Source organism: Haliotis asinina, chromosome 9, assembly GCF_037392515.1.
Source record: "Haliotis asinina isolate JCU_RB_2024 chromosome 9, JCU_Hal_asi_v2, whole genome shotgun sequence".
In the NCBI taxonomy this organism is placed as follows: domain Eukaryota; kingdom Metazoa; phylum Mollusca; class Gastropoda; order Lepetellida; family Haliotidae; genus Haliotis; species Haliotis asinina.
The window spans coordinates 14,393,913-14,416,139 of NC_090288.1; the positions used below are offsets into that span (position 1 = coordinate 14,393,913).

At 37.7% G+C, this 22,227-nt stretch overlaps 1 protein-coding gene across 3 annotated transcripts; it reads left to right on the top strand.

The window, feature by feature from the left end:
• Positions 1 to 251: 251 nt before the first annotated feature.
• Positions 252 to 21,329, top strand: LOC137295673 (glycerate kinase-like). 3 transcript variants are annotated; one of them, XM_067827148.1, is made up of 5 exons: positions 252 to 346; positions 14,509 to 14,994; positions 17,607 to 17,758; positions 19,187 to 19,362; positions 19,781 to 21,329. In XM_067827148.1, the coding sequence occupies exons 1-5, from the start codon at positions 333 to 335 to the stop codon at positions 20,687 to 20,689; spliced, it is 1,737 nt and encodes a 578-aa protein (XP_067683249.1). In that variant the 5' UTR covers positions 252 to 332; the 3' UTR covers positions 20,690 to 21,329. The 3 variants fall into 3 exon arrangements, with proteins under 3 accessions (XP_067683249.1, XP_067683251.1, XP_067683250.1); XM_067827150.1 differs by having other exon boundaries at positions 259 to 377; XM_067827149.1 differs by lacking the exon at positions 252 to 346 and adding an exon at positions 14,234 to 14,315.
• Positions 21,330 to 22,227: the final 898 nt, after the last annotated feature.

Below are 22,227 nucleotides of genomic sequence, written 5' to 3' on the forward strand. Positions count from 1 at the left end.
CCTAATTTTTCAGTTGATTTTTATTACAGTTTTAGAGGAAACTAACGAGATTATTGAATTGTTTTTCAATATTAATGTTTCGTTCCTCTGCGGAGTTATCATTTTTTCCATTCGACACACACTCAACAGTATGATAGATCTCTCGGATTATATGTTCTCACGGAAACATCCGAGAGGAACAGTATTTGCAACTCGTTTATCCATTCACATTGTGGAAGCATATGGTTGAACGGAGTATCAGCGATAACTTCCGAGTTGCAGACGACGACGACTATGTCCGTGTTGACAGCCTCAGTGGCGATGTTCTCACATTTGAAGAGATCCTGATCATCATGACCGCCTGCTTGTAAGTCAGCCGTCACCTTTTGTTGGTTCGGGTAATTTTACTATATAGTCTGAGTTCCAAAGCCAGGGCAGGCAAAGTTAAGCGCATACTTGACACACTGACATTGAAAATTACGAAACCATAACATTTTATTTATAAATGCTTTATTATTTAGGCAAGATTACACTTTACATGGTTTGAGAAAACTTTCTTTGGCCTCTATGTGAAATCGGCCATGTTGTATTTCAACTCGTTCTCTAGAGACGTAATGCCTCACCTTGACATTGTCATTGTAGACCTCGCTGATCCTAAAAGACGAGTGATTGCCACCCGCTACTAATCCACAGGGTACACATCTTTCCCACATGATCAGGGTGCACTTATTCATTGGGACATTTTAGGATTTCATGTATGTGTGTGTGAGTGCGTACGGGCGGGCCGGCGCATGTGCATTCAGAGTTGGGTATGGGGTCTATTTGCCTCATATACATCATGCTCATACTTTGGCTTGCAGACTGGTTCGTAGACGTGGAAATCCGGTGGATTCGTAGACGTTTGTAAATGATGTTAGTAAATGTTAGATTGGTATTATTAGTAATCATGACATTAGTGCAAATGAAAGTGTTTGAGTTTGGTGAAATAAAACAATATATTAGGTAAGTATGATCAGTGTTTTAAAAAAACCCACGATGAGCGGCATGCAAATGATAATAAACTCTGAATTTTCTTAAATAAAAAGCAAAATACATAATGTGGAGAAGAAGGATATAGAGTGGGTTGGTCACCGACAAATAATTAACAACACACTTGAATATACACACAGTATTTCACAATCAAAACAACTCACTATTTCCTATTTAACATTCACAACCACAGAATTGATCAACATTCAGCTATACAGACACAAGCCCAGAAGTAGCAGTGACGAAGGTGGGTGGGTCACCGCCACAGTAATTAACAAATCGCAATCAAAACAACTCACTAGTTGCTAATTAACATTCACAACAACTAAGTGCTTCACTTTTATTACGCCACTTAACACAACGTGACATTTTTACGGGCTAATATTCGTTCCTTCTTCAATCACACTTTTTATGTGACATTTTTTACAGGCTTATATTCAATAATTCCTTCTTCAGTCACACCTTTTATGTCTTCAGATGTTCCAAGTTTCATATCGCTGAAAGAGAGCATAGCATTGTATCACTGTATACAAAACAAAAAAATCTTCACAATACATGTCAAATGGTTTATCAAAATTAATATGCTTGCAGAATAATATTATTCAATTATTTATACAAGTCTACAAAATCACCGTCTGCGAAACAGTCTGGGTTACGAAATCATCGCGTCTACGAACTGGTTCAGTCTACGAAAACACGGTCTCCCGATACTTTACATGGGGAAAAGAAGTGGGAAGAAGAGCAGTTGCTAGACCCCTGTCCCAAATCTTGCAGTGTTGAAAGAAAGTAATGTTGGTTTGTTAAACAACTTATACATTTTGCTGACAAACGTTATAACAAATTTCTGCATGGTTGATATGTTTTTCTTATTTAGTTTGGTTTAGTTTGAGTCATTTATGACTACTTCTTTTTGAGTTAGTTCATTGGGGAGATTTTGACTCAAATGGACTGTAAAACAATGCTGTAATGTTTTCCAATATGTTCAGAACATACGGAGGTGACACTGGTTTTCTCACAACCTGGTACATGTTTGTGAGAAACCTCTAGAATTCAGCACCACAATTTCTCATGAGGACGTTCCCAGCCGTAGGTCACATGTCAGTGAGACAGGCAACCAGTTTGTGAGAACCCGTCGGACGCGAACATGCGACCTTCGGATTGTTACCCCGACAGCTAACCAACTGAGATACGTCCCCATTGTTGCACATTGTGCAAATTTAGCTAGTCGTTCCTGTGACGTCACGGAAATGAATGGAAAGAGTCAAATTGGTTGCGGACAATTACGGAGGTTACGGGTAGACTTGGTGCCTCGTGCTTTCAATCTACTAATGGTTTCGGAATGGTCCCGATATCATTTGGCACGATCGTCCTATTCCATAATCTACAAGATACCATGCTGTGTTGAATAAGCCGATATGGTTCGAACTGAAAACGGTTGTTGACGTCAGACGTCAGACCTTGATTTCACGGTGTATGCATGAATGACGTGCTTGTATAAAAATCATTGTGTGCTTTCGTGACAGAAGAGAGTTGTAGGGAACCCATTAAAGATAATGTGGATCGCACTAAGGAATGTGTGAGACATGTGCATGTTTGGTGATGGCACCCTTAGAGGTCAGGAAGATTGTCCAGGGACGGAGGAGGAAATAAACGCTGAAGATCAGGTTCGGAACGACTGGAGTCTTTCACCCCAGCTGTTCCTGTATAACCGTCTCAATTGGGTGGACATCTTCAGCTCTACTGGGAAAATTGGGGATTCCTCAACGCCGACTATGTCATGAATATTCTGTGAGACGGCTGCAAGATTCCGCTGGAAGATACACTGCTGCTCACAAAACTACCAACTCCCATCATCTATGCAGACAATCAACTAGACAAGTTGACCAATGCTATAACACTGTTGCAGAAAGGACCGGTAGAAGTAATACAGCCACCGAGTCTAACGCCCGACTTTTACTCCCCAATCTTCTTAGTACCAAAGAAGAATTCCAGAGAGAAATTCCGACTCATTTACAACATGGAGGAATTCAACAAAAAGTTTCTACAGAAGCCAGAACATTTTAAGATGTTACATCTTTCTCAACTAAGACTCCTCATCCGACCTGCAGACTATCTAGCCAGCATAGATGCGTACCTGCATATCCCGATTCATCGAGAATCCAGGAAATATCTGCGCTTCCTTTTCAACGGTCAGCACTACCAATGGACAGTCTTACCGTTTGGAATATCTTCAGCCACATGGCTATTTACTCGGGTAAGTTCGAACCCATCGTCAACTATCTACACCTCAGGGGGCTACGCAGCGCTTTTTATCTGGACGACAGCATACAAGCGCATTAAGAGAAAAGTCAACTCAGACTACAGTGTGACTTCACAATCAGGCTACTAACACAATTGGGTTGGTTGGTAAATCAAGCGCATTAAGAGAAAAGTCAACTCAGACTACAGTGTGACTTCACAATTAGGCTACTAACACAATTGGGTTGGTTGGTAAATCACCTAAAGTCAGAACTGGAACCTCAACAAGATATCAAATTCTTCGGTATTCGTTTCATCACTACGTTGAATGAGATTGTAGTCCTGGAGGACTGGTGGGTCAAGATTCAAGAAATGATAATGCAAGCTCTACTTTCTCCTTTGACACTTCGACAATGACAGATAGTTTGAAGCCCTTTCTGCTGTGGTGGTTTCGCCGATCGAATGTCTGCACAGGAACTTATATGTTAGAGCTGGTATTCAACAACCATCTCTATGTAGACGCATCTCTGCAAGGATGGGGGAACTCATCTAGGAAACAAGGAAGCAGCAGGAATCTGGAAAGCGGTCATTCATGCAACCTACCACTGGTCGATAGCACTGAGTGACAAGCTATTAATGATCCACACGGACAACTCTACAGTAGCCTTTTACATAAACAAACAAGGGTCAGCAAGATCACTATCTCTACTACACATGACGTTTCAACTGTTCAACTTAGTCAACAGTCTGAATCTTCAAGTAAAAGTGTGTCACATACCAGGAGCCTGCAACATCATGGCAGATGCCCTATCTCATCCACTTCATCCATCCCCAACAGAATGGATGTTGCATCGTTAAGCGTTTCAACTAATCAGTCAGACCCTCGGATCACTGCAAATAGACCTATTTGGAGCAAGTTTCAACAAACAAACAACAACCTTTGTATCACCAGTACCAGATTCCTTGGCCTGGGCAACAGACACACTCAGCATTCCGTGGGAAGGCTAAACTCGTATGTGTTTCCCCCTCCAGTACTGCTACCGAAAATCATCGAGAAAATCAGCCAAACGAAGGGGTTATAACTTGATTTTGGTCAGGCCCTACTGGCCAACGAGAGATTGGTTTCCAACACTTATAGAACAGTTAGGACAACCAGCACGACAATTACCAGAGTGGAAGAATCTTTTCATCCACCCCAACACAAAGCAGGCGTACGGCCAGCCATCTGTACTCCGTCTTCACATATGGACCATATTGAGGCCTGTTTGAAACACACAGGATATTCGGCCAGAGCAGCAGAAGCAGATTTTCAGCGAACAAGGTGACTCATCCTCAAATAGCAGATTATTTATGCCATTTACGTCATTCCCCGGGTCTGAAAGGCTCTACATTATCTACATACTTGGCAGCTCTCAGCTCAGTCATCACCATGGGAACAGGGACCAAAGTGACTAAAGTACCAGAGCTTCTTGCTTTTCTAGGCTCATTCAAGTTGGAAGATCAACAACAAAGATTTAGAGCTCCAGCGTGGGACCTAAATGTTGTACTCCAACATCTTACAAGTGATCTGTATGAACCACTCGATCGGACTTCAGTTGAAATGCTGACTCAAAATATGCTATTTTTACTTGCCTTGGCTACGGCTGCAAGAATGTCAGAAATACATGTTCTAGATTTTAATCGAACGAAGTTTGATAAAAGTCATCAAGAAACAGCTCATTTTGGTCTAAGATGGGATTTCATCGCAAAAATCAACTGCCAGGTCAGCCGGATAGACAGTTCTGTATTCCGGCCTTGTCTTCAATCTTGGAACCTCATGATACACAAGATATATCATAATGTCCAGTGAGAGCATTGAAGATACACATTGCACTTACCAAGTCTAGACGACAGCGGTTCAAGCGCCTATTTATCCCTATATCTACTGAGACACCTACAGGAGTATCCAGCAACACTATCTCAGTGTGGATCAGAGCTGTTAGACTGAGAGCATTCATAAAGCAGCAGGATTAGGCCCTCCGCGAGCCCCTAACCCGCATGAAGTCAGAACCCTAGCTTCTACACTAGTGCTACATGGAAATTGCTCGCTATCTACTATGATGGAGGGCTGTTTTTTTAAGTCAAACACTGTGTTTGCCAACCATTACCTGCGAGACACAGCCATGGATGACATCACTGGCATTCATCAGTTTGGGCCACTTGTCGTCGCTCAGCAACTAACAGTTCCCCGAAGGCGCTGAGTTCACTCACCCCATTTATCATGTGACTTGTGGAAACCAGACGCTCTGCGGAGTATAATGGTGGAAAGTCCATGCGCATGTCTTGAACAGACTAGCATGAGAGATTATGACCCTATACATGTAATGAAGATATTTGTACATGAAAAAGGGTCACAACTAGTCTCGATTGCTATATCTTGGCATTTAGTTGCATTAGAAACTAGCAGGACGCTAGTTACTTTTGATGTCATCACATGCCAGTCAACGATGCCTTCTACGTAATACAAGTTAGACTGGCTGTGATCCCCCCCAAAATCTACAATGAATATGAGAAATATAGGACCAAATTATCGCCATTACAAGATCCCATTAGGGGGGAAATTATTGGACGTAATTTGGAACAGCCAGCAGAATCCAGCGTGGTCTGACCCACCGCTGTTTCCGTTGGATTCTGTAAGCAATTAAGCACGAGTCAGGAAAAGGAAAAATATGTAATTTTCTGAATAAAATTGATATTTTATACTTATCCTGACTCATATGAAAAAAGCCGTCCCAGCCGCCCCTCACAGACACACTGAATTCTTATATTCTCGTGTTGGGCAATTATAGGAGAGAGAGTATCATGGCTGATCAGCTGACCATGTGCACGAGAGGGGTTGCAATTCATGGGTGAGTGTGAATTTTACGTCCGCTTCTTTTAGAAGGGAGTTTCAAAGGATTTCAGGTGTTCCACTACCTTCACCAGGAGGAGGAGATAAGCAATTAAGCATGAGTCAGGATAAGTATAAAATATCAATTTTATTCTGAAAATTACATTTTCAGCAATTCATACTTGTTGTAATTGGGTCGTCAGGCTCGCTTGGTTGGCACATGTCATTGTATCCTAGCTACAAAGATCAATGCTTGAACTGTTGATCATTGGATTGTTTGATCCAGACACAATTATTTTAAGATAACCACAATCATATAGGTAGGCTGCTGCTCAGCGGTTGTTAAGCAACAAACAGACAGACAAAGAAATAGACATTACTGGGGAATGTATCTGGTGTTTGATGTGAATAATTACCTGTTGTAATAACTTTAGTAAGTCATAAGGGTCTAACTGGTCATCCTTGACACCAATTTAATTGAACTAACCACCAAGCAGGACATATTAAATCTTGGTAAGCTTGTGCTAAACCTTTCTTCACAACTACTTGTGACTTGATAATTCATAATCAATTGTCTGCCTGTTTTCATTCAACAGGCACCATATTTGAAATGTAGGAGGGACAAAATTTCTCATCAAATGCTATCCATCACCAGAAAAAATACAACCAGCTCTACAGGTATAACACAGGAAAACATCAGTGCTGTTACGATTCGCTTGCATATACAGTGCATTGAACTGTATCACTTCATGAATTCACTTTGTACAAATCAAATTTTTCCAATACTGTGAGACCACACAGAGTTCCATGTTACATACAAGTACTTATTGAATACCTACCTACCTACCTACCTACCTACCTACCTACCTACCTACCTACCTACCTACCTACCTACCTACCTACCTACCTACCTACCTACCTACCTACCTACCTACCTACCTACCTACCTACCTACCTACCTACCTACCTACCTACCTACCTACCTACCTACCTACCTACCTACCTACCTACCAACCAACCAACCAACCAACCAACCAACCAACCAACCAACCAACCAAGTTGCCTTCATCATGGAAGTATTCATTAGTCATAATCTTTGATTAATAATAGTAAGTCATCACTGTTATAATTATTCCATGTGGGACCACTGTAGGCCCAGGTAGACTTACATATAACAGGCAATTTGTATCAAATACATATCTACCTACATATATACAAACCAGCTTCCATATCATAGTCATCATGGAATTGTTTAGTAATCATTAGTTACAAATTAAGTCATAATATCTGATTAATAATAGTACATCATTCAATAATCATTCCTTGTGGGACCACATTAGGTCAAGGTAGACTTGCATATAACAGACACTTTGTACTGAATACATACACACATACATGTATATAAACTGGCTTTCAAATCACAATCACCATAATCATTCCATGAGAAGCCCAGTATGTCTAAGTAAGCTTACGTATAACAGGCAATTCATATTTAATGTATACATGCAAACCAGATTTCAAATCACAGTCATCATGGAAGTGTACAGTAATCATTATATAAGTAATGATAGTGTCTAATTTGTAATAGTACATTATCATATATTCATTCCATGTGAACCCCAGTAGGCCTAAGTAAGCTTACATATAATAGACAATTGGTATTGAAAATATACATGCAAACCAGCTTTCAACTCACAGTCAACATGGAAGTGTACAGTAATCATTATCTGAATAGTGATAATATCTGATGAGTATTACTACATTATCATACAATCATTCCATGTGAATCATAGTAAGTCTAAGTAAGCTTACATGTAACAAGTAATTGTTGTCGAACGTGTGTGCGCACACACACACACACACACACACACACACACACACACACACACACACACACACACACACACACACACACACACACACACACACACAAACAAGTCAGTCATCCAGGAAGTGTACAGTAATCATTAGCATACAACATCATATAATTATTCCATGTGAGACCACACTGAGTATGGTAATCTTTGCATATATGCATATATTTGTGCTAGGAGAATGTGGGGAGATGACGTTTAAACGTTTAAAAAAAATTAGCTTGATCAGCGTGTGCAAGGGCAAATGGATTTGTAGTATCTTTTGATCTCACTTTTGATCTGGTGAGAGTTTGGTTTAACTTCTTTTCTGCTCAAAATGTAAATATTCTTCTTTACTATAAGGCAGATAATTTTCAGAGGGATGTTGTTCTTCCCCTTAAAACCATGTATAATTCAGTTTGTCCTTCGCCCAATATCTCAAGCCATGAGAACAGTTCCATCCACACTCCCTTTGCAAAACTGCACTCAAAAAGTAGACGCCTTTCAGACATTGTGTATGTTTACAAAATCTACATAATGGGGTCTTGTGTAGATAAGTATTGGTTGGATTATATTGGAAATATTTCAAATTTACACTTAGTGTACATCTATTGGGCATTAAATTTATATTCTCTCATTTATTTTGCAAAGATTGTCTTACTGGTATTATTACAGTAACTTCCCATTTAAGTTGGCCCATTGTAGGTAAAGCTGCATAGTATTTGGTAATATTTAGTCTTCTTTCCATTTGTTATCAAACATATGAAATATTAAACACAGACATACTTGTTTTACATCGTTTACTTTGCAAGATCTTTACATACATATTTTTCTTATTGAGTAATAAAGCGCTGCACTCTTAATGCTAAGATATTCAAGGAAATTAGTTTCAACATTGTAACTTCTTTTAATTTATTCAAGGGAGTGAATGATACCACTTTAATTTATAGTGTGACTAAGAAATATAATTCACTTTTCATCAAATTTCATGAAACGAACCGGTTTTCATTCTATTAAGATGTTAAAATTGCACCGTAATGTTTGGCTTAATATATCCTTTCCCTCTGATGTCTTTTTGTGGCCAGTATTTAGAAATTCAGACCATGCCTTCAGGGATTGGGAAAGGCAGGTGCCATGGACCATTTTGCACGTTAGATTATAAAATGGCCCATTAAAATTTTGAAGTTTACTATTGATGCAATGGCCAAGGCCAATTCTAAATTCAGAAAATGGCTAATAATGCTGAAAATGGCCCATTGTCAAAATTCTCATCCCCAATGCCTTTGCCTTCAATGTATCTATCTAAAATTTTAAAAAAAACCCCAAATTTTCATCTCCTTGTCTGTTTCATTAAGTTAGTATTTAGTATTTAGTAGTTAGTATTTAGCATTGAGTCAACATCTACATCAAAATTAATGCCCAAAAGTTTGAATAGCGATTATGACCAATCAAGGTTATACTCTTAGCATAGTTTGTATCTCTTTTTAGATCCTGTCCACATCAGTCATGTTTTATCTGTGTTTACCTTGAGTCTTGAGAATCTAGCATAGAATTTCAGTGTATTGAGTACTCCATACAGACATTTTTCTGTCCAATCTAAATTACTAAATTATCATCAGCATACTGTGCAAGAAGACTTTTCAAATTACCAATCACAACAACCTTTTATGTTCTTAGTATTCTTTATTGCTATATTTTACACATTATAAAACAGCAGATAATTGAATAGGATATCTGCCATCATTGACCAATACTCCATTATTCAAAGATAATAACTTACTCTTTAAAAAGCAGTTGCATATAAATAGCATATAAATGTACTTTTTCCAGTTTTTCTTTATTTTAACACACCCCAATTTCATCACCATAGAGGCAACTTGGTATTAACACCAATTCAGTTTCTTATTATTCGTGGTCACCACTGACACCAGACTCAAATATTTCTGATTTTTTAAAAAATGAATGTTTTTCACTTGAGCTTGTGTGTTATATACTGTAGCCTTGCAGGATAGTTATCAACTCTTACATATTCAGTATGACACTAATTATGGTCAATAGTTATCGTCGTGATTAACACTGTCAATATGGTTAAACTAAAGTAAAAAATGTCTATGCTTTTTGGTTCTCTGAAAATAATTTACAAAATACATCAGTTATTGACATATCAGGATAATCATGAATAAGTATTCATAATCATTTTTCTTTATTCATGTCATGTATTCAACTCATAGTGTATTCATTGCAGCCTTACAGAAGTCATATTTTCATCAACATTCATCTGACCTACCTTCTGCATGTTGTGCATGTCTAAGTATTGAGAAGTAGTTGAAATCTCACAATTGATGATTGATTCCTTATTGACAAGCAGTCATTGAAAAAAAATCAGTTCGCATCATTTTCATTTTCAGGTTGTTATTGCAGGTTCTCTGTTGGTGTGTTGTTTGTTTTATTCAGAATCTGCTCAAATTGCATGTGCAAATTTCACATCTAATCAGATGTTTCATAAGCATTTAGAAGTTAGGGTAATACATAACACTTCTTACGAATATGCAACTTTCTTATTATTTACTCACAATTCTGGGCTAATACTTGCCCCTTCATCAGATGGATGACAGTGGATAGTTCAAGAATGAGTGAGTGAGTTTAGTTTTACACCGCACTCTGCAGTATCCCAGCTATATTGCGGCAGTGTGTAAATAATCTAGTCTGGACCAGACAATCCAGTGATCAACAGCATGATCATCGATCTGCACAATTGGGAACCTGTGACATGTGTCAACCATATCAGCGAGCCTTACCACTCGATCCTGTTAGTCGTCTCTTGCAACAAGCATAGTCACCTTTTATGGCAAGTATGGGTATATAGTATGTACAGAAAGTCACAGAGTTGTTTTTACACAAGTGTATATAGTATGTACAGGAAGCCACAGAGTTGTTTTTACACAAGTATATTTAGTATGTACAGGAAGCCACAGAGTTGTTTTTACACAAGTATATTTAGTATGTACAGAAAGCCACAGAGTTGTTTTTACACAAGTATATTTAGTATGTACAGGAAGCCACAGAGTTGTTTTTACACAAGTATATATAGTATGTACAGGAAGCCACAGAGTTGTTTTTACACAAGTATATTTAGTATGTACAGAAAGCCACAGAGTTGTTTTTACACAAGTATATTTAGTATCTACAGGAAGCCACAGGGTTATTTTTACACAAGTATATTTAGTATGTACAGGAAGCCACAGAGTTGTTTTTACACAAGGATATTTAGTATGCACAGGAATCCACAGAGTTGTTTTTACACAAGTATATTTAGTATGTACAGGAAGCCACAGAGTTGTTTTTACACAAGTATATTTAGTATGTACAGGAAGCCACAGAGTTGTTTTTACACAAGTATATTTAGTATGTACAGGAAGCCACAGAGTTGTTTTTACACAAGTATATATAGTATGTACAGGAAGCCACAGAGTTGTTTTTACACAAGTATATTTAGTATGTACAGGAAGCCACAGAGTTGTTTTTACACAAGTATATTTAGTATGTACAGGAAGCCACAGAGTTGTTTTTACACAAGTATATATAGTATGTACAGGAAGCCACAGAGTTGTTTTTACACAAGTATATTTAGTATGTACAGAAAGCCACAGAGTTGTTTTTACACAAGTATATTTAGTATGTACAGGAAGCCACAGAGTTGTTTTTACACAAGTATATTTAGTATGTACAGGAAGCCACAGAGTTATTTTTACACAAGTATATTTAGTATGTACAGGAAGCCACAGAGTTGTTTTTACACAAGTATATTTAGTATGTACAGGAAGCCACAGGGTTATTTTTACACAAGGATATTTAGTATGTACAGAAAGCCACAGAGTTGTTTTTACACAAGTATATTTAGTATGTACAGGAAGCCACAGGGTTATTTTACACAAGTATATTTAGTATGTACAGAAAGCCACAGAGTTGTTTTTACACAAGTGTATACAGTATGTACAGGAAGCCACAGAGTTGTTTTTACACAAGTATATTTAGTATGTACAGAAAGCCACAGAGTTGTTTTTACACAAGTATATTTAGTATGTACAGAAAGCCACAGAGTTGTTTTTACACAAGTATATTTAGTATGTACAGGAAGCCACAGAGTTGTTTTTACACAAGTATATTTAGTATGTACACGAAGCCACAGAGTTATTTTTACACAAGTATATTTAGTATGTACAGGAAGCCACAGAGTTGTTTTTACACAAGTATATTTAGTATGTACAGGAAGCCACAGAGTTGTTTTTACACAAGTATGTATACTATAGTATTGCACAGGAAGCCACAGAGTTGTTTTTACACAGGTATATATAGTATTGTACAGGAAGGAAGCCACAGGGTTATTTTTACACAAGTATATTTAGTATGTACAGGAAGCCACAGAGTTGTTTTTACACAAGTATATTTAGTATGTACACGAAGCCACAGAGTTATTTTTACACAAGTATATTTAGTATGTACAGGAAGCCACAGAGTTGTTTTTACACAAGTATATTTAGTATGTACAGGAAGCCACAGAGTTGTTTTTACACAAGTATGTATACTATAGTATTGCACAGGAAGCCACAGAGTTGTTTTTACACAGGTATATATAGTATTGTACAGGAAGGAAGCCACAGGGTTATTTTTACACAAGTATATTTAGTATGTACAGGAAGCCACAGAGTTGTTTTTACACAAGTATGTATAGTATTGTACAGGAATCCACAGAGTTATTTTTACAATAGATTAGAGAGGGAATTGAGTTAAAATAGGGTATACTGTTTGTACAACAGCGAAGTATACAGTGTTATAAAGGTTATGTACAATAATAGGTGACTGTGATGCACAACATGTTTAGTCACAATAGTCACATCGGCAGTATTTCCGTCATATTGTGATAAATTAACAAAAAACACAATTAAATAATAGAACATCTGTCGACGAAGGACAATAAAATAAGTAGATTGTCACAGGAATACATTTAGTTAATTAAATCTAAAATATTTTAACTCTAAATCACAATACAATATACATGATATGATAACAGGCTGTTGATTGCCAACAACTGGAGGTAGATCACCATACTAGGGACCACAGTACATGTGCTGGCAAGCTGGGTGTAGGGCATAAGTTTTAGTTTTGGCGGAAGATACTGTTGGAAAGGCGACTGACTCTGGTTGAATGTTATACATTTTGGTTATGTGGTAACAATGTTTGTTGTTTGTGCAATCTATATGTTTTCTTCAAATTGAAACATCATCACAGTTTAAAACCACATAGCCAGTTGACAGCAAGGCAACAGCTGAATTGAAAGAGTAGCTTGCGCACCAAGACACAAGAACCACACCTATACATGCATCACGTGAAATGGGTTTAATAAATTCTAACAAAGTCATTTGTTTATCAGTTGGGCACCTGAATGACATCATTTTCAAGGGATGTAAGCCTTGGTGTGTTTATTATGAAATTCTCAATTATATGGAAAATCTGAATAAACAAAAAATAAATTAGCTACTTCTTATATCTGTAGCATTTTGGCTATTATTAAATACTACTTGATAAACCCATTTAATGATCAAAAGTTTTATTTTCATTTAAACTTGCCCCCTATGCTGATCTCATAGGTAAGCCAACAGTTAACAAAGTGTGGGTTTGATCAAAATGTAACCCATGGCCTACCCATTTCTATAAAACCTTTGTGTTTGGTCCTCAAAATTTGGCTTTTTTTTTTCAGTAAAACACAGTAATGAAAAAATGCTTCAAACTGGTCTGATGGACTTTATGATATTGTGTATATACTGTTAACATTTAATCATACCGGATGCATATTTCTGTGCTGTGTAATACCCGGATGAACTTTATATTTTACTGGCTGGAAGATAAAAAATGATGTGACAAAACAACACAACACTGACATGTAGAACCTAGTTCATATGTCTACACAACTGAGAGGCTGAACAGAACATGTGCAAATTAGGTCAGATTAGATATCAAAGTAGATTTCTCGCTTTCTTATTACTCATATTCATGTAATAAGCTGAATGCGTTTCAGTTGTTATGTTAAAATGAAATACTTCTATTACTTATGAAAGAAAAACTAACTTGACTTGAAAACTTTTGAATTTTATTTCATGGCCTTTTCAATGTCAGCTGTCTTAATGTGTCCTGAGTCTGATAAGGTGTCATTTTAGAAGGTTACGATTCGGTTGGACATATTTACTTTAAAACTAGGTTAGGTCACATTTCCACATAGGCCTGTTCACATCAGGCAAGGTGTTTGAGCAGTCATCAGGTAATGCCTCACACAGGGCTTGTTGATGAAGGTTTGTAGTTGATCTGATTATATCTGTATATATTAATGTTAAGCTGTTCAGGTCTAATTTATGTGAATGTTAGTATGTGGTCTGTGTTAAACATATGATCATGTACATTCTCTGAATAATTCATTATTACTGATAGCATGTGATGCTTTCTCGTACTGAGACAAAGACTGTTAACAAATTGTTTCCATTTCAGGTCGGGATATGCATTACTTTCAGTAAGATTGCTTACTGGGAAGACATTAAGCCGAGCCATTGTGTCCCAAGTACATAATATTATTGCTCTGTCAAGAACAAGATCAGTTTTGAAGCCAAATATTTCCCTCAGGACTAGAACTGTTTCTTCAACACTTGCAAGCAGTTTTCATCAAGAAGGAATTATGCAAGTTGATCGGAGAGACTCGATGGAAGGGGATGCCAGACAAATATTCCAGGCTGCTGTGGAGTCAGTTATGCCACGACCGATGCTGGAGAGGGAAGTGAAGTATAAGAAGGAGACGAAGACTCTGTGTGTGGGAAGCAAGGAGTATCAGCTGCAGCAGAATGTGTTTGTGGTTGGTTTTGGTAAAGCGGTCAGCGGTATGGCGCGAGTCATGGAGGACATGCTGGGGGATCACATTGTCAGGGGCATTATAAGCATTCCAGCTGGGGCAACAGAGCAGTTACAGAAGTTAAATAAAAAGTAAGTGGAAGACATTTTTTGTTAATAGATTTTGGGGTCTGCTGATCCTTAATTTCTCATCTGTGGAATAAGAGAAGAATATTTATTGCTCCAGCTAAGTCTGTTAAAAAGGTGACTGAACAAAAATTATAGAGTCACAGGTTCAAATTTTGGTGTAACATTAATAGTATGTATTAGAGTAAATCTGTTATGTTAGCTTTTATGATGTGTCTTGATTTGTTTTGTTTGAATGGTAGTCAAGCTTTCCGTGTATTTTTCTGGACACTTTTATAGGAAAGTGAGTTTCAGTTTCATGCCGCTTTAAGCAATATTCCATCTATATCACAGGCAGAGTACACCAGAAATGTACCAGTTTGATCCTATCTTCCACATATTGCAGCCTGAAAATATAAATGTCACATTTCTGATTACACAGTCTTGGAATTTGGTTTGACAAGAATTTCTTTATTCTTTTTTATACAGTTTATAGTATGGAAAGTATGCCACTTGGTCAATTAATTACAAAGGGTTACATCATCTGTGAAAGGAAGTTTTGTGTAGAATGTTAACTAACATTTCTTACGTAACAATGAAGACCTGTTGGTATCCTCAAAATGGTTTCGACCCATAAGTGTTTTCAGACTGCATGTGACACAGAGATTACATCTTCCTTGCTGTAACTCGCGTTTGTTGGTATAAACCTACCCGTGTTATTTGCCATCATTCACATGATTCACTTGATGGTCAGTTAATGAATTTATAACAGTTATCTGTTATTACTCAGATTACTCAACAAAGGTTCCCATTTCCCATTTCTCCTGTCTGGAGTAAATACTCAACATTTTAAATTAAGGTCTGTAGTGGCAAAATGTATTGTATGTTATGTAATATGTGCAAGTAAGTGACGCAAGAGGGTTTATCAACTGAGTTAAAAAAACAAACATTGATCAAAGAATTAGCTGATAACACACTGATTGATTAATTACTTTTATCTTCTACAGCGGATTTGTCAAAAAGCAGTGTGTGTAGATGTACTAATCTATACTGACTACACCCTGTCATAAAGTGCGAGTATAAAATCAACATCATCCTTTCAAAGAATTAACCACCATTGCATTGATTGATTGATTGCTCATTATTGGTGAACTAAATTACTTAGAATGGTGTACAATTACAATTAGTTGACAAGTGTGCTATCTTGGGTGACGAATGAGGGGTTTATCAGGTTTTCACCTGTGTGAAAGACCTGAAACGATGTGTCACCTTTTCGCAAATTAGACTGTTGTAAGACTCACGATGTAGAGCAGGATTATTTACCAGCTTCAGATGAATGGAATATCATTCTTTAATGTGGATATTGATGGTTACGTTCCTGAACAAGGCAGTAGCCTGACGTTGTTGCTGCAGCATTAGTCTGTTTTACATTCATTATTTGCATTTTGTTTTCATTTATTTGTTGTATAGCATTCTGCAGAATCTGTATGACAGAAAACACACACTAGATTGTGCATAGGGCGTGAGTGAAATAGGATCCACATTGGCTGTCTATACAATGTCTAAATGTTACAGTCATGTTAGAAATTTACTACAAGTATAAGCAGACAGTGTGTTCTTTCATTAATTTTCAAAATTGTGCAAATATGACAATAAACTAATTAGGGTTATGAGACAAAATATGGAGAGGTACATTGGCTGCATTATTTTTCCGTCCTTTTTACCATTTCTACCATAGGCAGATGATTAACCTTCAAAGTGTTTCATTTGTTTTCATAATACATTTGTAATAAAGTAAATATGACTTCACATTAGTTGATCTGTCTATAATTAAACTCTCAATTGTGCATATGGACTGAGCAGCAGAGGTCACGAACCAGTCACAAATTCTGGGATATCATCTGGGTATTCACGGGAGAAAAACAATAACAAAAGGAGCAACCAGTCCACGGAAATTGCTCCACATCAGTGCCCCTTTAAGCACTCACTAGATGTTATGTATGCCTCTTGTACCCTTGTAAAATCTAGATGCTGGTTACTTACTAAAAAGTTGTAATCGCATGACTTTATCCAACCAGGTACCCATTTTCTGTTGGATGAACAAAGGCAACTCTGAGAAAACTCACTTGCCTAAAGAGAGACACATATATCACATATGCTTTGTTGTGGGGCAGGACTGAAGTTCTAGAAACTCTCAAGAGTTAGGCTGCTTAACATGGTCACCCATCAAAGGACTCTTTGAGCTCGATGTTGCTTAACTTCTGCTGATTTCTTACCTGTGTTTTATGCACAGGACCACACACCTCCACATACGAGGATGATGCATTGAATTGCTTAAAAACCTGCATAAATTTGATGCATGTGAACAGCTGCGTTTTGGTGTAAAATGTTGTTCAGAATTTGCCAGTTCTCTCAATTCATTAAAGTCATGACAATAATGTTTTCAGTGTTATGAATTTGTTTTACAGTATAACTGTTCATGTGTAAACAGTTCTTCTGAACAGTATGGAATATTTTGCAAAATTTAGTGTAGAACAGTTGACTTAAGTAAGTGGCTACATTTACACAGTGTGTCTAAACTTTTGATGGGTAGTATAGATATTGCCCCCCATAAAAGGATGTTTGGTTCCTCTGGCCAGTGACATGCTGTTGGAGGCGAGCAGTAAAATCACAGTGTACGAGGGAGCCAAACATAACCTCCCAGATGATGACTCTCTCAAGGCTGCTACAGAAATCCACAAACTGGTGTCAGATCTGGGAGAGGATGACATCCTCATTGTGCTTGTGTCAGGTGAGTTAACCATTGTCAGTACATGGGAATACACACAACAAATGTGTTGTCTCAGTGTATATCTTTAGTAAGCTAAGTTCTTCCATTAATCAAATGCTAAGAATTAGTTGTAAAATTATGATTTATGATCGAATCATCCCAGCCTGTTCATCTCTGAAAATATTCAGTTTGTGCCAGTTTTTAGCTATTTTTCAGTATTGAGCTGAAGAAGCACGTTGCTCTGGCTCCTAATGTGCCAGGTGTTCACATGATAGTAACATCATGTTTAGTGTCTTTAAATTCTTTTGAAAAATAACATGCCATTCAAAGACTTGATGAAAAAACATTTCCACACTGGAGTTTTCACATAAACACTAGCAACATGGTTTGTATGAGTACAGTTATGATTCACTTGCATATTCCGTCAGTCTAACAGTATCCCACCTTGTATTCTGCTCATTATTGCTGTCACTAGAATTTAATAGTTACACAAATTTTTAAGAAAGTGTTTTTCTTGATACCAGTTGTTGTTTTTCTATGTGATTAACACAGCAGCTTAAATTATGTCAGTTTGTCAAGGTCCCCTACAACACTGTTTTTGGTTGATATATTGCTTGTTAGCTATACAGAAATTGAAATATTTCATCCAAAGGCAATTACATGACATGCTATTATTTTCATTCTTTGATATTTGACAAATATTCATGAATAAATATTGAATTTCTTACTATACATTCAAAGAATATATAATATTTGCCTCATAGTGTATTTTTTGCAGCCCTAGTATTTGTTGTCTCTACTGGAGTCAAGGCACTGAGAAGCCCCTGTGAGAAATCAACCTAATGTTTAAAAGCAAATAACTATATTACAACAATCACAAAGCTGTTGTGATGTAACCCTATGCTTGTGTATTTGATATTGACTGATCATTTTTATCTAAATTGATTTGTCTAAATTATGTGTTTACATATGCAGGCAACTGGATCAGTAGAGATTAAATAACCCACGATAGTTTGGCATGAAATGCATTTATACCTGGGTTTTTTTTTTAAATAACTCTTCATCCAATGATCCAATCGATCTCAAACTTTGCAATGATCCAATCGATCTCAAACTTTGCAAGTGGATGTTTGTCAGACAACCTAATCACATTATTAATCATCGATTTTATGTGTTTGTCTGAAAGAATCGATCTATGTAACTGTCAACAAAATAAACAGCAGAACGCAGACTGCTTGCATGTCTGCTGTAACTTGATCAAGAAATAAATCATGAAGGACAATGAAATAAATTAGTTTAATGCAACTATGACCTAAGCCACACCAAATTATGTTCATTGCTGTGAAAGATAGTTTCCTGGCCATATATTTGGAGGCTTGAGGTGTAAGGGACTATGTATAACCCAGTAGCTCCTGAAGCAATCTACAGTACACACCTCCCTTTCCCCAGGTGGTGGATCAGCCCTGCTGCCAACTCCATGTCCCCCTATATCTCTGGGGGAAGAGATGGAGCTGACCCGCCTGCTAGCTGGCAAGGGGGCTACCATTCAGGAGCTCAACCTCATCCGCTCAAACATCGAGGTTCTCAAAGGAGGAGGACTTGCTCTGGAAGCCAGACCCGCCTCAGTGAGTTGTGTACATACTTTTCCACTGGTTAAAATGTTTGACCTATTATGATTGCTACCTGTCATGATGCACATTGATTTTTTAAGCTTGCAAAATCAGTTATACAGTGTCATTGTGTAATTTCATGAGAATGCTTTGATGATGTTTGTCTGTTAGAGTCCTTTTAGTAGAGGCTTCTATTTAATCCTTTTCTGTACACTTGTGTGATCTTTCTCATATCTTATATTATTCCAGGAGGATATAGGTGAACTACAGCATCTTTTAGTATATTTCCTTTTAACATTTTTAATGTGATATGTGATTTGTGACGTGGATCCATAGTATTTCCTGAATTAATTTCAAACACCAATTTTTCATATATGTTGATGTATGCTGTAGCTTTATCGTGTAGGTACATTAATAGCCGTGGCTGTTGCAGGTGATATCTCTCATCCTGTCTGATGTGATAGGAGACCCACTTGACTTCATTGCCAGTGGTCCCACATTCTTCAGTGCAACTGATGCCAGCCAGTGTATGCATCTTTTCACTAAATTTGGAATTACAGACCTGGTTCCCAAGTCAGTCTTAGAATTCTTGGAACAACAAAAGAAAATCAAAAATGTGTCCATAACTGTTGACAGCCCTGATTTTGAACATTTGAACAGAGTTCAAAACCAGATTGTGGGAAACAACACCATAGCCACTTCAACTGCATGCAGCACAGCTAGAAATCTGGGTTACCTCCCCTTAGTTTTGTCAACATGTTTAAGTGGAGACACGAGAGGAACTGCAGCTATGTTTGGAAAACTTGCAAAATATATCCTGTTGATATTCAGAAGGAACTCTAAGGAGTATAACCCTGTGCTGGCCACGCTGGAAGTTGATCTGGTTCGAACAGGAATCAGCAAGGACAAACTGAATGAGGTTGTTGCTGTGGTGGAGAAAGGCAAGAACATGCAGAAAGGGGTTTGTATTGTAGCAGGAGGAGAGACAACTACTCTTGTAAAGGGCAGTGGTCTCGGAGGAAGGAACCAGGAAATGGCGTTGGCTATTGCTCCTCATCTTGCTGCCTTGAAAGGAGATTCTGTGTTCAAGACATATAGTCAGATCTGCTTCCTGAGCGCAGGCACTGATGGACTTGATGGACCCACAGACGCTGCAGGGGCTGTGGTTGAAATGGATTTTACACAAATCCTGGCTGATGAGGGAATATCACTTGATGAGTTCTTGGAGAATAATGACTCCTATAATCTGTTTCGCTTAGCCAGAAATGGGTCTAGTCACATCAAGATTGGGCATACTGGGACAAATGTGATGGACATTCAGATATTGATGGTAAAGCAATAATGTTTGCGTCACGGCTTTCATTTTTCCACATTGTATGCAGTGTATTCCAGGGTATGTAAAAGAAGTGTTTGTCTTGTGTTAAGTATCAGGTCAAGCATGGTTCTTATTCTAAACTATCTGTGTTGAGTGTGAGTAAGAAGGGTTTTATGTAGAAAATCTGGAAAATGATTTAATAGCTCTTACATAAGGGTGGAGTAAGTAAGAACCCTCTTTGCAGAGCCACTTTATATCAACTGATGATCATGATTTCTAATCCAAGGTTCACCCAGATCATGATTCCGATTCACCCATATCTGGGACAGAGTATCACAACATCTGAACTATGTCAAGGTCACTAGTATTGCATGGAGCAGTTTGGGAAGAGAAAAGGAAAAAAAACATTTGTTTCATGTGAGATCGGCCAGTTAATCAAATTTGCCTATGCTCAAGACATGGTTTGATGTTATTATCTGCACCTCTTTTCTTGAGTCAAGATTTAATTTAACAGATTTGAACAGTATTTCATTATAGCTTCAAGACAAAGCACTTTCACCAATGCACAAGCTGTGTCTGTTTAACACCTTGTGGTTTCAAAATGAAATGGGAAAGAGTTATATATTGTTGGACATCCAGGATGTAATGAATAAATGTGAAACAAATACACTGGCCTCCTATTGATTCTTTAAGCAATATTTTTGCTGTTGGAAGGAACAGGTTGACTCCTCCAAGCTCGCTGTGCGTCTGGATTACAAGGGTAAGATGCAGATTGCTGCTAGCAATTGCTGCAGAGTGATTAAGACTTCATCTGACTCAGGAACGGTTTTGTGGTTTAGGACTCCCGATGTGCCACAGCTGCTGTAATTAGAAAATGTCCAATTCGTATGTATTAAACGTCCCACTAATAATCTAAATGGGTTCACTTTGTTCATCTGTACAGTCTATGTAAACGTATCCTCAGTACTTCTCGTTACACTCCACTACTGAGTCTAGTCAGGTAACCTTTGAGATTGACCAATCAGAACACAGCTTACCAAATCGCGAAAGTGCAAATTCGTCAAGATTAGTGAAACAGAGTGAAATACACAAAACAAAGCTCGTCCAAATCGAGACCTCACATGAACACAAACTGTAAGCTGATATGAAGAGAAATAAACAAAAAGATGTGGAAAGTTGCCAAATTATTGATAGAAAACATTGACCAAAATGTGCTGAACGAATATTTCCAAAACCGAAAATAAAGGACAACTGTGTTATTAGGAAAAACACTCTCTGGCTAGACATACCAGATCATGTCTTCCCTGCTGAATGAGCGAGTTTACGTTTTACACCGCTTTTAGCAATACATGAATTCCAGCAACATCGCGACAGGGAACACCAGAAATGGGCTTTACACATTATGTCCATGTGAGGAATCGAACTCGGGTCTTGGGTGTGATGAGCCACCAGAATACCCTAGCGCCCCTTTCGTGCTGGCACTAACCAGAGCAAAACACTTATATACACATAAAATGCATTACTGTGCAATGCAGCCTTGTTAACACAAAGTCCAGAAAGATAGT